General features: G+C 43.3%; 1 protein-coding gene across 6 annotated transcripts in view; it reads left to right on the top strand.

Annotated features, from left to right (window-relative positions):
- The window catches only part of GHR (growth hormone receptor), a 283086-nt gene that overhangs the window by 242815 nt on the left and 26709 nt on the right, over positions 1-13562 (top strand). For all 6 annotated transcript variants that reach the window (XM_049708184.1, XM_049708182.1, XM_049708185.1 and 3 more), the window contains 2 exons: positions 5109-5238; positions 11976-12148. In XM_049708184.1, the coding sequence (XP_049564141.1) occupies positions 5109-5238; positions 11976-12148 (303 nt within the window). The remainder of the gene's footprint in view (positions 1-5108; positions 5239-11975; positions 12149-13562) is intronic.

The raw sequence follows: 13562 nt of genomic DNA, 5'->3' as shown, positions 1-13562 counted from the left end.
GCAAGGGGTCCTTTCCCCTCCACCTAAGTGTTTACAAGCACTGTGCAAAACGCAGTGCCCCTCAGTCCAGAACCTGGTCCCTAGGAAGCCCCAGGAAATATTTAGGCTTTACAAAAAAATAAAAGGTAGCATTTTAGAAATACAGTTCAACCACTTGGCCCATTCCATTTATTTATTTATGAAGTTCATTTATCTCTTCTATAAAATTGTTTTCTTTAGTATGTCTTTGCAAGTTTTAATTCTTAATTATATTAAGGACTATTGTTTTGTTTTCTTTCCTTGCCTTACTGTTTGTCTATGCTGCCCAACTCAAAAGGAAATTCTCAACTGGTTGTGTTCAGTTAGACTTTGGTCAGAGGGCAAGGTTGTCTCTTCACAAGGTGTTAAGTCCCCAGCCTCTCTGTTCAGGGGTGATAACAACTGGCCAGGACTGTTGACAGTAGTTGAATCACACGACGGGCTGCAGTGGAGGTTGTACATTTAAGGGCAAATGGCTGCTGAGTGCCTTCCCCTCCACAACCTGGAGCTCTCGGAAGAAGGTTGTCCTTTCCTCCGAAAGGCTCCTTTCCTTCCAGCCTTCCCCTCCCACTTCAATTGCTTCTCTTCTTCCTTCTCTTCTAACCCCAAACCCCCAAGCACACGTTGGGAACTTGTATGTGATTTCGTTTGGCTTTTGTTTCTGCTTTGTCATGAGTTGAGGATAGAAAAGCATGACTGGTGAGAGAACGGAAGGTAAGAAGGCAGATGACTATCTCAGTATGTAACAGCTGTTCGACGTCTGTGTACGGCCCAGGAAGATCATGTTCCTCCAAGGGGAGAGCCACTGGGCAGGAAAGGAGGCCCAGCCAACCTGGCTGACAAAATCAGGCACAGTCACTGTCAAAGGTGATGTGCTGCCACCAGCGGCGCCTCCCAGCCCCTCTGATGCCGTCCCTCTGTCATCGTAGGTTTGAACATAACATCATTCCATTGACTTTTCAAAACTTGAATTTAGTAAAACTCTCTTCAAGATTTCTAGAGAATAATTTCAGTAGGAATATCAGTTTAACTTATTCTTAGTTAGTTCTTATTACCAGTTTATAGCCCATCAGAAATTTGGGCAGGTTTAGCATTTGGATGTATCGTTTCACACATATATTTAAAATATCTCTTAGTTCTCCAAGCGTTCATTGTGAACAGTTATTCTACTCTTTTAAGGTCATAATTAATTCACATCCTTCCCACACCCTCCAGAATTTGGCTCAAAGGAGGTTGCACCTTTGGCTCAAAGGAGGTCACTCTTGATCTGCAGCTCTGCTAGAACTGATCAGAGAACCTAATAATGTGGAAAGCTGACTTTTCAGTGCTTACATATAACTTTATTTCTCTACATCAGTGGCTCTCAACCTGGGCTACCTATTGTTTAAAAAATCTCAATACCCAGGCTGCACCCCTGACAGATTGGGTCAAGCCTCTGGGAGTAGACCAAGGCATCAGTATTTTCTTAAAACTCCTCAGTCGATTCCGATGTGCAGTCACAGTTAGGAAATGCTGCTCTTAGGGCTTGCCAGGTTACAGATTTCTGAGAGTTTAGTTAAGAGCACATCTGAGCTGGTCATATTTCCTTTCTGGGAATTTCTTGAGAAGCAGTAGAGAATTGTCTAACAAAAAAGCTATTTTTTACTAGTGCTGAGAGTTTAGACGAAATCACAAGGATTTGTGTTTTAATCCCACCTCTGCAAACAACAGCAATATAAACACAGGCAACTCACTTAACTTCTCGGAACTCCAGTTTCACCCATGTCTAAGTGGAAATAGTACCCACCTTCTAGAACTGTTAGCAGTATTAAAGGAGATTACATAAATATCCAACATGATGTAACAATATGTAGCATGATGTATGAAACACAGTAATGATAACAAAGTAAATATGTCACTACAATCCTTATTTTCAAAATGAAAGCTCCAGAGAGAATAAAAGTGAATCCCAAGGTTATGGTCAAGATTTTTGAATGCTGATCAGTGTTAACACATTAACATTTCTTCAGGATGTGGGACCACTTGAATGGAATACTCATTTCTCTAAGAATTACTTTAGGGCCAAAGGTGGCTTCACTTGTCCATTGAAACATTCTTTTAAGAGATGTTTTTAAGAGTGTACTACTCTGTCTGTAGGTTTAGGCTAAAAAAACATCACAAGAGAGTAGGAAGTATTTCTAGTCTAGAAATGACTGTGTGTGGCTCATCAGAGAGGACCTCAGAGTGTATGATAACCATTTATTGCCTTCATAGTGAAACACAAAACAAGTTTCTACTGGGATTTTCAGATCAAATAGACAGGTGCTCATTTTAAGGTTAGGCCAGCACCTCTCAGACTTGGGAAACCTGAGCATGACTCAAAGGAACTGGACTTGAGGAAGGTTGAATGTCTTCAGCCACAGTGATAACAGCTGAAGCAGGAGGTGTCTGAGCAAGAGAGAAGCAGCAGTTGTATTACAGTTCTTCTTGCCTCCAGAAGAGAAGTTACCCACTTTCCCACACTCACTGTGACATATTCATTCGCTAAGAAAAGTAGTTTATGTCATTCTTAAACACAGCTCTGAAGTTCTGATATATACTGAATTTGTTTATTATATCAATATATCAACAGCCTTCAGATATTTACTATGGGTAATATTTTTCCTTATCCATCCTCCAAATTAATCCATCAGCTGGGTCCTCTGCCTCAGATTCTCTCACAAGGCTGCACTCAAAGTACCAGCGAGGGCCGTGGTCTCATCCGAAGTCTGAAATGGGGAAGGATCGGCTTCCGTGCTCACTTTCATGGTTGTTTCCCAGGACTCAGTTCTTGGAGGGTTGTTAGACTGAGGGCCTCAACGTCTTGCTGGTTGTGGACCAGAGGCCACTCTCCATTCTTTGCCCTGTGGTCCTCACTAACATGGCAGCTTGCTTCAGCAAAACCAGCAACAGACTCAGTCAGCTAGCAAGACAGAAGTCACAATCCTTTGTAACCTAATCACAGGTGTGACATCCCCTCAATGCTATCGTATTCCATAGGTTCGAGGCAAGTTACTCAAGGGGAGGAAATATTCAAGGTTGTGGATAGGGATCCTTCAAGGAGGATTGAAGGAGGCAGGGATCCTTGGGGCCATCTGAGAGGCTGTCTGCTACAGCACCTAGCAGCACATACCCAGCCATAAAAGAAGGAAGGAAGGAAGGAGAGAAGGAGGGTGCAAGGAAGGAGAAAGAAAGGAGGAAGATAGGGAAAGGAAGGCAGGCAATGAAAGACAGACATTAAAAAAGTAGCTTTGCTGCACTGCGCCTACATCGGGATTCCTCTGTGGGCACGTATTTCATCACATTAGCACCACAACCATGAATTTCCTATTTCTTATTTAGAATGCAGGACAATATGGGGCTTTCTATATATCTGGAGTTAAAAGGAAACAGAATAAACAAGGATAGTAAGTTTAAGCAAGCCAAATGTGTTTCAAATTAATTCTTTTTAAGTTGTTTTTCCCCCAGCTAGCAAAGGTTTTTTTTCTCCCTTCATGTTTCAAGTTTTCATATTAGGTTTATTATTCTTGCCATTATGTGGCAGGCTCATTGCACGGGGAATATAGGAACCTGGATGGTGTTCTCTGGTGGTTTGGGCGCCAATGCCAAAATTATGTTTTGATTCTGTAGATTTTTATTAGTGGTTGTATATGTCACTTAATTGTAAAAGTGAAGTTGCAAAGTACCTTGGATCTCATCTATTCCAGCCTCTCTATTGAGAAAACTGAGGTCCAGATGACTTGAGAAGTTCAAGGCTAAATAGTATCAGAGCTGAGACTACATCACAAATCTCTCAATTGGAAATCTGGTGTATTTCCTCTTCTCACATTCTGTTCAAAAATACAGTCAGAATGTGCAATCCTCCCCTCAACCCTGCAGGTGTTAAAACATGTTAGTTGTGGTTTAGATGTGGTTTATTTAGCACTGATTTTCTGGAAGGATCTAAAAGATAATACTTCCAGTGCTTCAGCTAATAGAAAAAGGAACTTTTCCAGGAACTCTACTGTATAATAGTTGCTTGCCTAAAGGAACATACACCTTTTTCATTTGTAATAGATGACACAGGCTCCAGTGCTTCAGTGCTCTGAGTGGGTTCATAAACATTGACCACAGTCTCCAAAATGGCCATGGAAGTCAGAAGAATAATGAAAATTGATATACAAAAATTAGTTTTACCTCAGACCTGCTGCACATTCATAGCTGCAGTTTTCATAGATGCAGAGGAGCTTGGCTAATATCCTAACACACAGGAGTCTTTCTCCGCTTCCCAAATTAGAATTGACACGTATATATATGCACAAGTTGTTGAAAGTAGGTATCTGTTTAATGATACCTATTTAATGAGTTTACTGGCTGAATCTTTTAAAAGAATGCAAACATTAGTGACTTTATCAAACATCTGTAAAAAGAGAAAAGCCTCTGTGGTTCTCTGGGGCCCAACGCAGCCATCCATGGTGGGCAGCTGCCACCATGCACATTGCTGGGCACACTTCGGGTGCCTGCCTAGGTTTCTCAGAAGTCAGGTGCGGACCCTCAGCCCATGGGCAGGTGCAGCCTAGAAGTTCAGTGGCATTAACACCTCCAGGGCAGCCCTCCACCGATGGAAGTTGGTGGATAAACGCCCTGGGCTCCCATCATTGTCGAGGACACAGGGAAGGCACACTTTTCACAGCTTCTCAGAGGGACCTCTGTGGGGTTGGACCCCTGTCAGCCACTATGGGCACGAGCCAAAGAGCAGACACTTTGTTAGCTGTTTTCCCTTCCCTACGTCCCTCTTTCCCTTTCCTGGGGTCACCCTCCAAATAAACTACCTGTGCCCAAATCCTCATCTCTAGCTCTGGTTTCTTAAACAGGCCCCAAGAAATAATGTCGGAAATAAAGACAAAATGGTTTGTCCCTGGAATCGGGACTGACAGAGAAATAACTGGCAGCCAGCAGTTCTGTAGCTGTGACCCAAGGAAACAGCATTTCTAGAAGAAGTGCTTGTTCTTGACCGCTTTAAGTATGTGTCTCATTAGGACCATCTGTTACCCTCCCGATATCATGCCTTGCCTTTTCTTTTTATTCTGCAGATTCTTCCGGGAAGCCTAAATTCACCAAGTGCCGTTCACCTGAACTAGAGACTTTTTCATGCCACTGGACAGATGGGGTTCATCACGGTTTACAGAGCCCAGGATCCATACAGCTGTTCTATATCAGAAGGTGCAGGCTTCGTGCCTTTCTGACTTTTCTCTTCTACGGACTTTCTCATTAAAACGTATTGAGTGACATGCAGGGGTAGGAACGGAAATAACCTATTTTGATGACCTAAGTGCATTCACCCATTCATTTATTCAAAGATATTAATTAAGCCCTTACTCTATGTTGGGTACTGTTTTAGGCCCTGGAGCTACAGTAGTGATTACAAAAAGATAAAGTCCCTGGTCTCATGGAGATTTGTTTCCAGTGGGGGAAGACAGACAAAAAATTTTTTTAATTAAAAAATTAAATGTCAGCTGGCAACATGGTTAAGAAAAGTAAAGCCAGAAAGAGTGTTAGCACTGTGTAAATATATGCATGTGCTTGAGAGTGTGTGAAGGTATGAGTGAGCATGTTTGTGAGTGTAAGAATGTGTGTGAGTGTGTAAAAGTGGGCACAAGTGTGACTGCATGAATGTGGGAAGGTGGGTGAGTATGCACGTGTGAATATGTGTGAGTGTGGGGGTGTGTGGTTGTGCATGAGTGTCTGTATGTGTAAATGTGCGTGAGCATATGGGGGAGTGAACGAAGTGAGTGTGTGTGTGTGTATGTCAGGAGCTCGGGTGACATCTTAAATGAGGAGGTCATCGGAGGCCCCTCTGTGGTGCATTATAGCGGAGACGTAAATGAGGTGAGAGAGGCCATGTGAGTATCTGGGGGAAAGACTGTCCAGACAGAGGAAATTGCAAGTGCAAAGGCCCTGAGGCCGATGTGGCAGGTAGGAAGAAAGCAGGAGGCCGGATGGTACAAGGTGGAAGACAGGGAGAGTAATGGGGGAGAAGTCAGAGGGTTAGCAGGGCCAGACTGAGACGAGCCTTGCAGGCCACGGCGCAGCCTACTTTCTCTGTGGTGGGAAGCCATAGGGGTTTTTTTAAAGATGTGTGTTTTAAAAGACTGGTTCCTATGTAGAAAATAGACTGTGTCCCTGTTAAATTAGTTTCATTCAGTGAGGGACTGTGATACTTCTCTCTTCCATTTTTACTGATGGTCCTGTAAAATAACGGGAAAAGTGAAACAAAGATCTTCCAACGTGATCACCACCCGAGTCGTTCATTTCTTACCCCTCCTCACCTGGCACGATTTCCATTTCTGTTTACTCTCATGTTGTACCTTTTTGCTTTTAAAATTTTAGGCTCAAACACTCTATCATCTCCTCTTTTCCTCTTTTCTTGCCAAGATGCAAGATTAGTGGAGACCCCTGATCTGGTGGTGGTCATCTGTCCAAGGATGGTGCTTTCAATCCCCCAGAGGAGCGGGGAAAGGAAAGGTAGAGGCAGCAGGCAGTTAAGGGCATGAGCTCAGGGCCAACCATCTCGCGTTTCAGCCTGGCTCCGGCCCTCGCTCACAGAGTGATGCTGGGCAGATTAGTCAGTCTGTCAACAATTCAGCCGCCTCATTTGCAAAATGGAGATAATAGACCTTGCCACATGGCTTCTTGTGAGGGTTCTATTAACTAATCCATGAAAAACACTTATCACTGTGCTTGGTGACAAGCCTAGTAAGGACTGAATAAATGGTAGCTGCTATTCCTATTATTGGTAGCGGGATAATAATTGAAAATAATATAGAATTCTAATTGCTGGGCTACAAAAGTGATTTTTGATTCTTTACTGCTTATGATTATTGATGTGCTATAAGACCATTTTTAATGCAGAGCTGGATGCTTAATTTGCAAATAAATACCTTGAATTAGCAACTAGGACTGGCCTTAGTCACCTTCCAGGTGTGTGAGAGGTCTCTCAGATGTACCCCCAAGGGCACACAGAGATGAGACGGTTGGGCACCAAATGCACTTTTTTTCCCAGCGAGGCTGATACTGCAGAGAGGTAGGGGCCGGCTGACAAAGCTGATTTGTATACATACATTTGGACAGGAAGCTAAAATGTCTGGTAACACTTTTGAAAGGAAGCAAAAATGTCTGGTAGCGCTTTTGAATATCCTCTGAAATTATTGTTAAATGAAGAGAGATTTAGTAAGTTCAATTTTCATACTTTTGCTTCAGCAGCTTAGAGCTCAATCAAAACAAAATAGGTTATTCATACTGGCACAACTAACTAAAATAAAGAGAGAAATAGCAGTTGGGCCCACTTTATGAAAACAGATTTTCACCACCCTAATATTCACCAAATTTGAACCTGAGTAAAAAGATCCAACAGGATGCAGCCTTCACAAATATATATTTGTCCCTTACCCCATCCATCAGGGCCACATACCTTTGCCTCCAGGCCTTCTCAGCACAGCCCAGGCTTTTCAGCATCCCTGGTCCAAACCCAGCCCTGTGCCAGTAGAGATGCTACTAAAAGTGTGATGAGGTGGGGGAAAGTCTTGGATCTATTCAGAAAGATGTCATCAATTATTGTCCTAGTAGAGTTTGGGATCCCAGGGGAAGAAATTGTCACATCCTCCAACCCCCTAAGTACAACCTCATAATTAGGGCCTACCAAACTGGCAAAATCAGTGTTTTGTGTTTTCTCTATAAGCGTTTAACTATTTTGAATATCTTAGCCAAAATAACATGAGCGCCCAGCCCGGTGTCTCTGGAAAGGGGAGAATTAAGGGAATTAGGAGTATCAGGAATATACATTACCAGGACTGCACCGATTAGAGTACAAATGTGTTGCCTTCATGTTACCCACTTACACAAAGCAGAAAATACAAATGCATTTTCTGACTCTTGTCATTGTTTCTTAGAATTCAGTTCCCAGGCAACTCCTGGGACTATAGAATCATGACTCCCCATCCCTGATACAGAGATGAGACTGTGACATGATGCCATCCAGAGCCAGAGCACTGGAGGCGGGGAGGAGAGGGAGGGGGCTGATGCACTCCCGGCCTGGCCTTGGTAGCTAAAGCACAAGGGAATCTAAACACGTCAGGCCCAGAGCGCGGGCCCAGAGGCAGCTGCAGGCTTGGCTGGCTCTGCTCCTGGCCAGGTGAGCTGGGGGAAGAGGCAGCCAATTCAGAACAGTCTGTGCCACCCTGTGATGGTGACCGTGCCCGATTCAGCCTCTGAGCTTGGAGGGGACTCAGCAAGAATGCAAATCACAGGCCTGGCAAAAAGAGGAGCCTGTCAGCATGCTCTGCTCTCAGCCTTTTGCCTGCAGATGCCTTGTTTTCAAAGAAGTGGGCATGTGAAGACTCAGTCTCAAAGATTCTCTCTCCCCCAACCCCACCAAACCCCCTCCCCAAATTACCCCGGCTTTTGAAAAGAAAGTTTCTTTTCCATGCAAGGTGGTGGGGGAAATTAGAAAGGAGAAAGAGCAGTTTTACTTTCTTTTCTTTTTTTAAGGAATGTGTTAAATTTTAAGCCTAAAACGCATGATCTGGAGATAATGAAAACAGTTGCCCTTAGAACATAAATGATGTTGTTTTGGTTTTTTTTTTTCTCTTCCAGTTGGTTACCTTTAAGTGGAAAGCATTTCTTCTGCTCTTTATTCTGATTTTTATTGATAGGCTGTTGCTATAGTTCTCACCGTATGTGACAAGCCAGTCTGGGAGCAAACCTAGAGCACTTAAGTGTAGGGAGTAGCTTCCATAAACGGGCTTTGGTCATCTGTAGAGAAATTCAACCCAGTGAAGGCAGGCAACAGAGCATCGGTTTTGTGAGTCCATTTGTTTTTTTGCGGTACGCGGGCCTCTCACTGTTGTGGCCTCTCCCGTTGCGGAGCACAGGCTCAGCGGCCATGGCTCACGGGCCCAGCCGCTCCATGGCATGTGGGATCTTCCCGGACCGGGGCACGAACCCGCATCCCCTGCATTGGCAGGCGGACTCTCAACCACTGCGCCACCAGGGAAGCCCCCATTTTTTTCTTCTCTAAATTTAATAGTTTAAAAAGAAGTGTTAAATATGTATTTAAAATAAAATTCAACTTCAGTTAGTGAGGGAGGGGGTTGGGAGTTGTGTTTTGAACTAGCTCTTCCGGATCTATTGTGCTTAAGATAAGTGCTTTAAGTTGTTTGTTCCGTGGAGCTAATGGGTTGGGGACAATCTAAACAGTGTTTTTCCTACAGTCCCCATGGGGACCAGGGTGCTGACAAGCCAAAGTTGAGAAACTGTGAAATACACAGAGCTAACCTCCCTATTACAACTCCAGACCTGCTAAGCACTAGAATGTTTTAATAGTCACTTTAATACTGTCAGTTATGCTAAATACATTTGATATGTCCTTTACTATTATATGGAAACCTCATTTCCTGGGCAATCTCTTAAACCATTCTCTTTACTGTACTCTAATTTTGTTTGAAAGCCAAGATAAAACAAACCATACCATAGTTCAATGACCCACCTATCGATAGTTCTTTTTTATCTTTTTCCTATTCTAAACACATACACACAATACACACGATTCTTCCTTCTACCCTCTACCCGCTTAATTTTCCCATCAGAGCTGAATCTCCCTCTCATCCAAGAGTATGCAGCTTCTGAGAATCTCAACCAGAAATTAAGCAACAGTTCACTGTCCATGTTAATCCCAAGTTCTTTCCAACAGCTGACAAGCAGCTGTTTCAAGGACCCCCTGATGTTACACAACTTTCCTCCTAGTGCCAAACTTGGGAAACAGCTGTAAAGAAGGAAACATGTGTCTTCTCCCAGCTCTTCATCCTGCCTTCCCACAGCCTGCAGGGTCCTTGCTGTCCACTGCTGCCCAGCACCCATCCCCCTGGGGTGATGCTCACAGACCTCCACAGTCTGGCCTGCCAGCCCCAAGCACCTCAGCCGACACAAGGTCATTCCTACCCCCTTCTCCCTCAGCCACAGATTACCTGGCTTTATGTCTCCTGGACTTGTAAACCCCCTTCTCGGCCGATAGCCTAGTGAAGAGTAAGTAAATAATCAATTACCCCACCTAAGTAGCAATTCTAATTTAAGAAAGTTTTTCCCAATGATTCTATTGCCTTCTCTTCCCTCTCTTCCTTTCCCTGTTGCCATCTGTTAAACTTTTACCCACCTTCAAGATTGCTAAAAACACTACCTCCACCTTGAAGCCTTCCATGAACAGCCAGAGCAATCATTCCCTCTTCTAACTCCAGTGAGTACGATGTGTAAACACTTAGCCACACTGCTTTGTAATACAGTTTCTTGGTCATTCTCCTGAGGCAGGAGTAATTCACATGAATCCCGCATAATATCTGGCATGGTGTTTTATATATAATCAATGCTTATGAAATATCAGTATACTGAATAAAGGAGACAAAAAAAGAAAGTACTCGGATGGTAATTTCTGAGTCGTCTTCTAGCCTGAAGGTAGTGATCAAGTCTTATTAATCATTATAGCCACACAGTGCTAGTGCCAGCTATCATGCTTACATACTGCTTGCATTGGAGACACCCAGTGATGGCTTGCTGAATTCAGTCATTCAGTCAGGCAAGCAGATGGGAAATGGGAGGAGAGCTGTGTCACATTGTCTCACATGTTTGCTCAGTTCCTGCTGGGATGGACTTGAGTCTGAGCGATCTTTGGATTGCTCTGCATTTTTGTTCAGGTCCCCTTTAGCAGCTGATCAGGGAATATCCTTTCCCCAAACTGACGTCCTCCCACAGTGAACTTCCTGGCATCTCTTTTTTCTTCGACACACATCCTGCTGTTGTTCTAAGTCATCTGGGTAAATGATGCTTTCTGTAGACTGGGATAGAGGTGAATAACTCTATGGTAGAATTTAAATATGGAGATGTAGCTTTTCTGATTTCTTCAGTGTTCTCCATGTGTCCATCTATCCCTCATGACTTGTTTTGTTTGTTCTTATCTGATCGAAGATATAGGAAAAGATGAACTTGTTCTTTGTAGAGAAACCAAAAAAGGAACTGCTGGCAAACACATTGATTCAGTTCAGCCCATTTTTGTTTTCCTTTTTTTGATATTATAATTAAATGTCCATTTCTATTTACAAAATGGAGAAGAAAAATGCTTTCTCAGTTTGGAGAATTTTTTTTAATTTCTGGGTCCATGGCTTTTGTCTCTTTTATGAGTAGAGGGGAAAATCCTAGGACTCCCATGTTTCTTAAAGGTTACCTGGATGTCCAGCATGTTTGAAATGTTCCCGTGGCTCTTCATGTAATTAAGGAAAAAAAATCAGGAGAATGGGAAGGAGTTCGAGGCAACAGGAAACCATCCCCCCCAAACAATGGACAGCTTTGGGGAGATGGACACAGGATGCAGCAGTTCAGAGTAGGGCGGTAGCCAATTGTCCACTTCAGGGCCACCCAAATCTCCATGTCACTCAGCCTGCAGAACACCATCAGTGTGCTGCCTCAGTTTCTTCTACCATGAGTTGGGGGAATACCCAGGTTTAAAGACTCAGCTATTCTCTGGGAATCTCTATAGTTTGGGGGTTGACTCTCTGCAGTATTTTAATAAAGGAACATTTTTAAACCTTTGTAAGCCTGAGAACCCTCATCTGCAGAATGGGGGTAATGAAGTACCTACCAATAAATCACTTAATTTAGGAGCTGGTTCATTATACACAGTCAATGAAGGGATGCTTTTGGTATAGGCAGAAGTACCAAATGGCCTTCTATCGGTCTACAGACACTGATCATCAGTCCACAGATGTGCTACTTCTTGGAAATGGTGCCACTAAGATACTTGCTCATAACATAGTCGTGTCCCAATTTATTGACTCTGACTGCCAAGCACCTTGCTTTGGCTTAAGCTATGGCATGATTTGGGGGAACAATTCATCCTTTTTTACCCTCCATTTCAGGAGCACTCAAGAATGGACTCAAGAATGGAAAGAATGCCCCGATTATGTCTCTGCTGGAGAAAACAGCTGTTACTTTAATTCATCTTATACCTCCATTTGGATCCCCTACTGTATCAAGCTAACTAGCAATGGTGATACTGTGGATCAAAAGTGTTTCTCTGTTGAGGAAATAGGTAAATCACAGGTTTGTGTTTTATTTGACATGGCTTTAGATTAAATAAGTGGGGAAGGCTGCAAAGTCCAAGTGTATGCAAATAGGAAGACTGTGTCATTGCACTCTGTAGAGGGATGGCGGTCTCCTTTACAGTGCATGAGATCAGCTGGTGAACAAGAGAGAAAGGGCAGAGGGAGCTTGGGTTGGCTCTAACATGAAAGAAATCTGGCAGTAAATGTTGTAAAGAAAAGAATAGGAGTCTTATGGAGTCTTTTCCTTGAGAAGGTCGCTAAAGCTGGATTATATTCTTGTGTGCTGCTGCAAGGGACAAACTCAACGCACTCTTAAGATTCCTTCTCTCCTAATGATTTGGTATGATTATTATATTCTGATCTACTGAAATACATTGGCCTTGATCTCTGTCACTGCTATAATAAAGGCCTAGATTTTCTTTACCACAAGGCATAATCATTCTGGAATTTTACATGGACAGAACAGCCAAAATCAGTTTAAAGACATGTTTATAAGATCTCAAAACAAACACTGGAGGTAATCAGCTCAGTGAACGAAGTGAAAGTTCCAAGCAGCGTATCCCTTGCGCATCATGTGGACACAGGGGAAATGAAACAAAACAAACAACCATAATTGGAATATTCATGTTTATACTATAATAGTATAAACAGCTAAATAGAAAGAATCAAAGAAGGACCATGAGTAGCTGACGTTGCCTCAGATCTATCCACAAAGCTCATTTGTTGCTTATAGGAATTCCTTGGAGCCTCTCTCAGATGTGTTGTTCTTGTGTGTGGTTTCCCAGGCATCAGCAGACTGGAAGAGACAGAGAGAGTGTGGGTAGAAGTTGCAGATGGAAACAAGTAAATCTGATAGCCTGACTTTGAGGGAGAAGATTGAGAAAACTGTACCAAGCAGAAAAGAGAACCCAATTATACGGTTTAGAGGAACTATTCGTACATATGCCCTAACGTCAATAGATGTAGCTGTCTAGTGGCTAAATGGGTAGTAGAAAGACTACTGTGTCAAGACCCGTGTTCTAACCCTGTCCCTGCCGAGTGCCATGAGCCGGGCACTGTGCTGGGTGTGTTGGCTACAGAACGAGTAAGACGCAGTCAAGTAGGGAAATCAGGCAGGTTAACAAGTAATTGTGATACAGCACAATAGGTGCCGGACTCAAGGTGTGTGGAATGCACAGCAAGCCAAGGTTGTGGCCAGAGGTGGGAATGATTGACTGGGCCCGAGGGTAGAGAAAGGGCTGCACAGAGATGGTGACTAGTTCAGTTACTTCTTAAAGCATCAGGAGGAGTTGCCAGTTATACAAGATGGACTGTGTCTTCCAACAGCGACTAAGTTCCAAAAGTGACAAACAGCACAGAATGTTCACAGACTCGGGAGCAGTTTGGCAGGCCTGACTCGCT

Source organism: Orcinus orca, chromosome 3 (genome assembly GCF_937001465.1).
Source record: "Orcinus orca chromosome 3, mOrcOrc1.1, whole genome shotgun sequence".
Taxonomy (NCBI): Eukaryota; Metazoa; Chordata; class Mammalia; order Artiodactyla; family Delphinidae; genus Orcinus; species Orcinus orca.
Note: the sequence above shows the minus strand (reverse complement) of the source record. Positions and strands in the feature narration are given on the sequence as shown.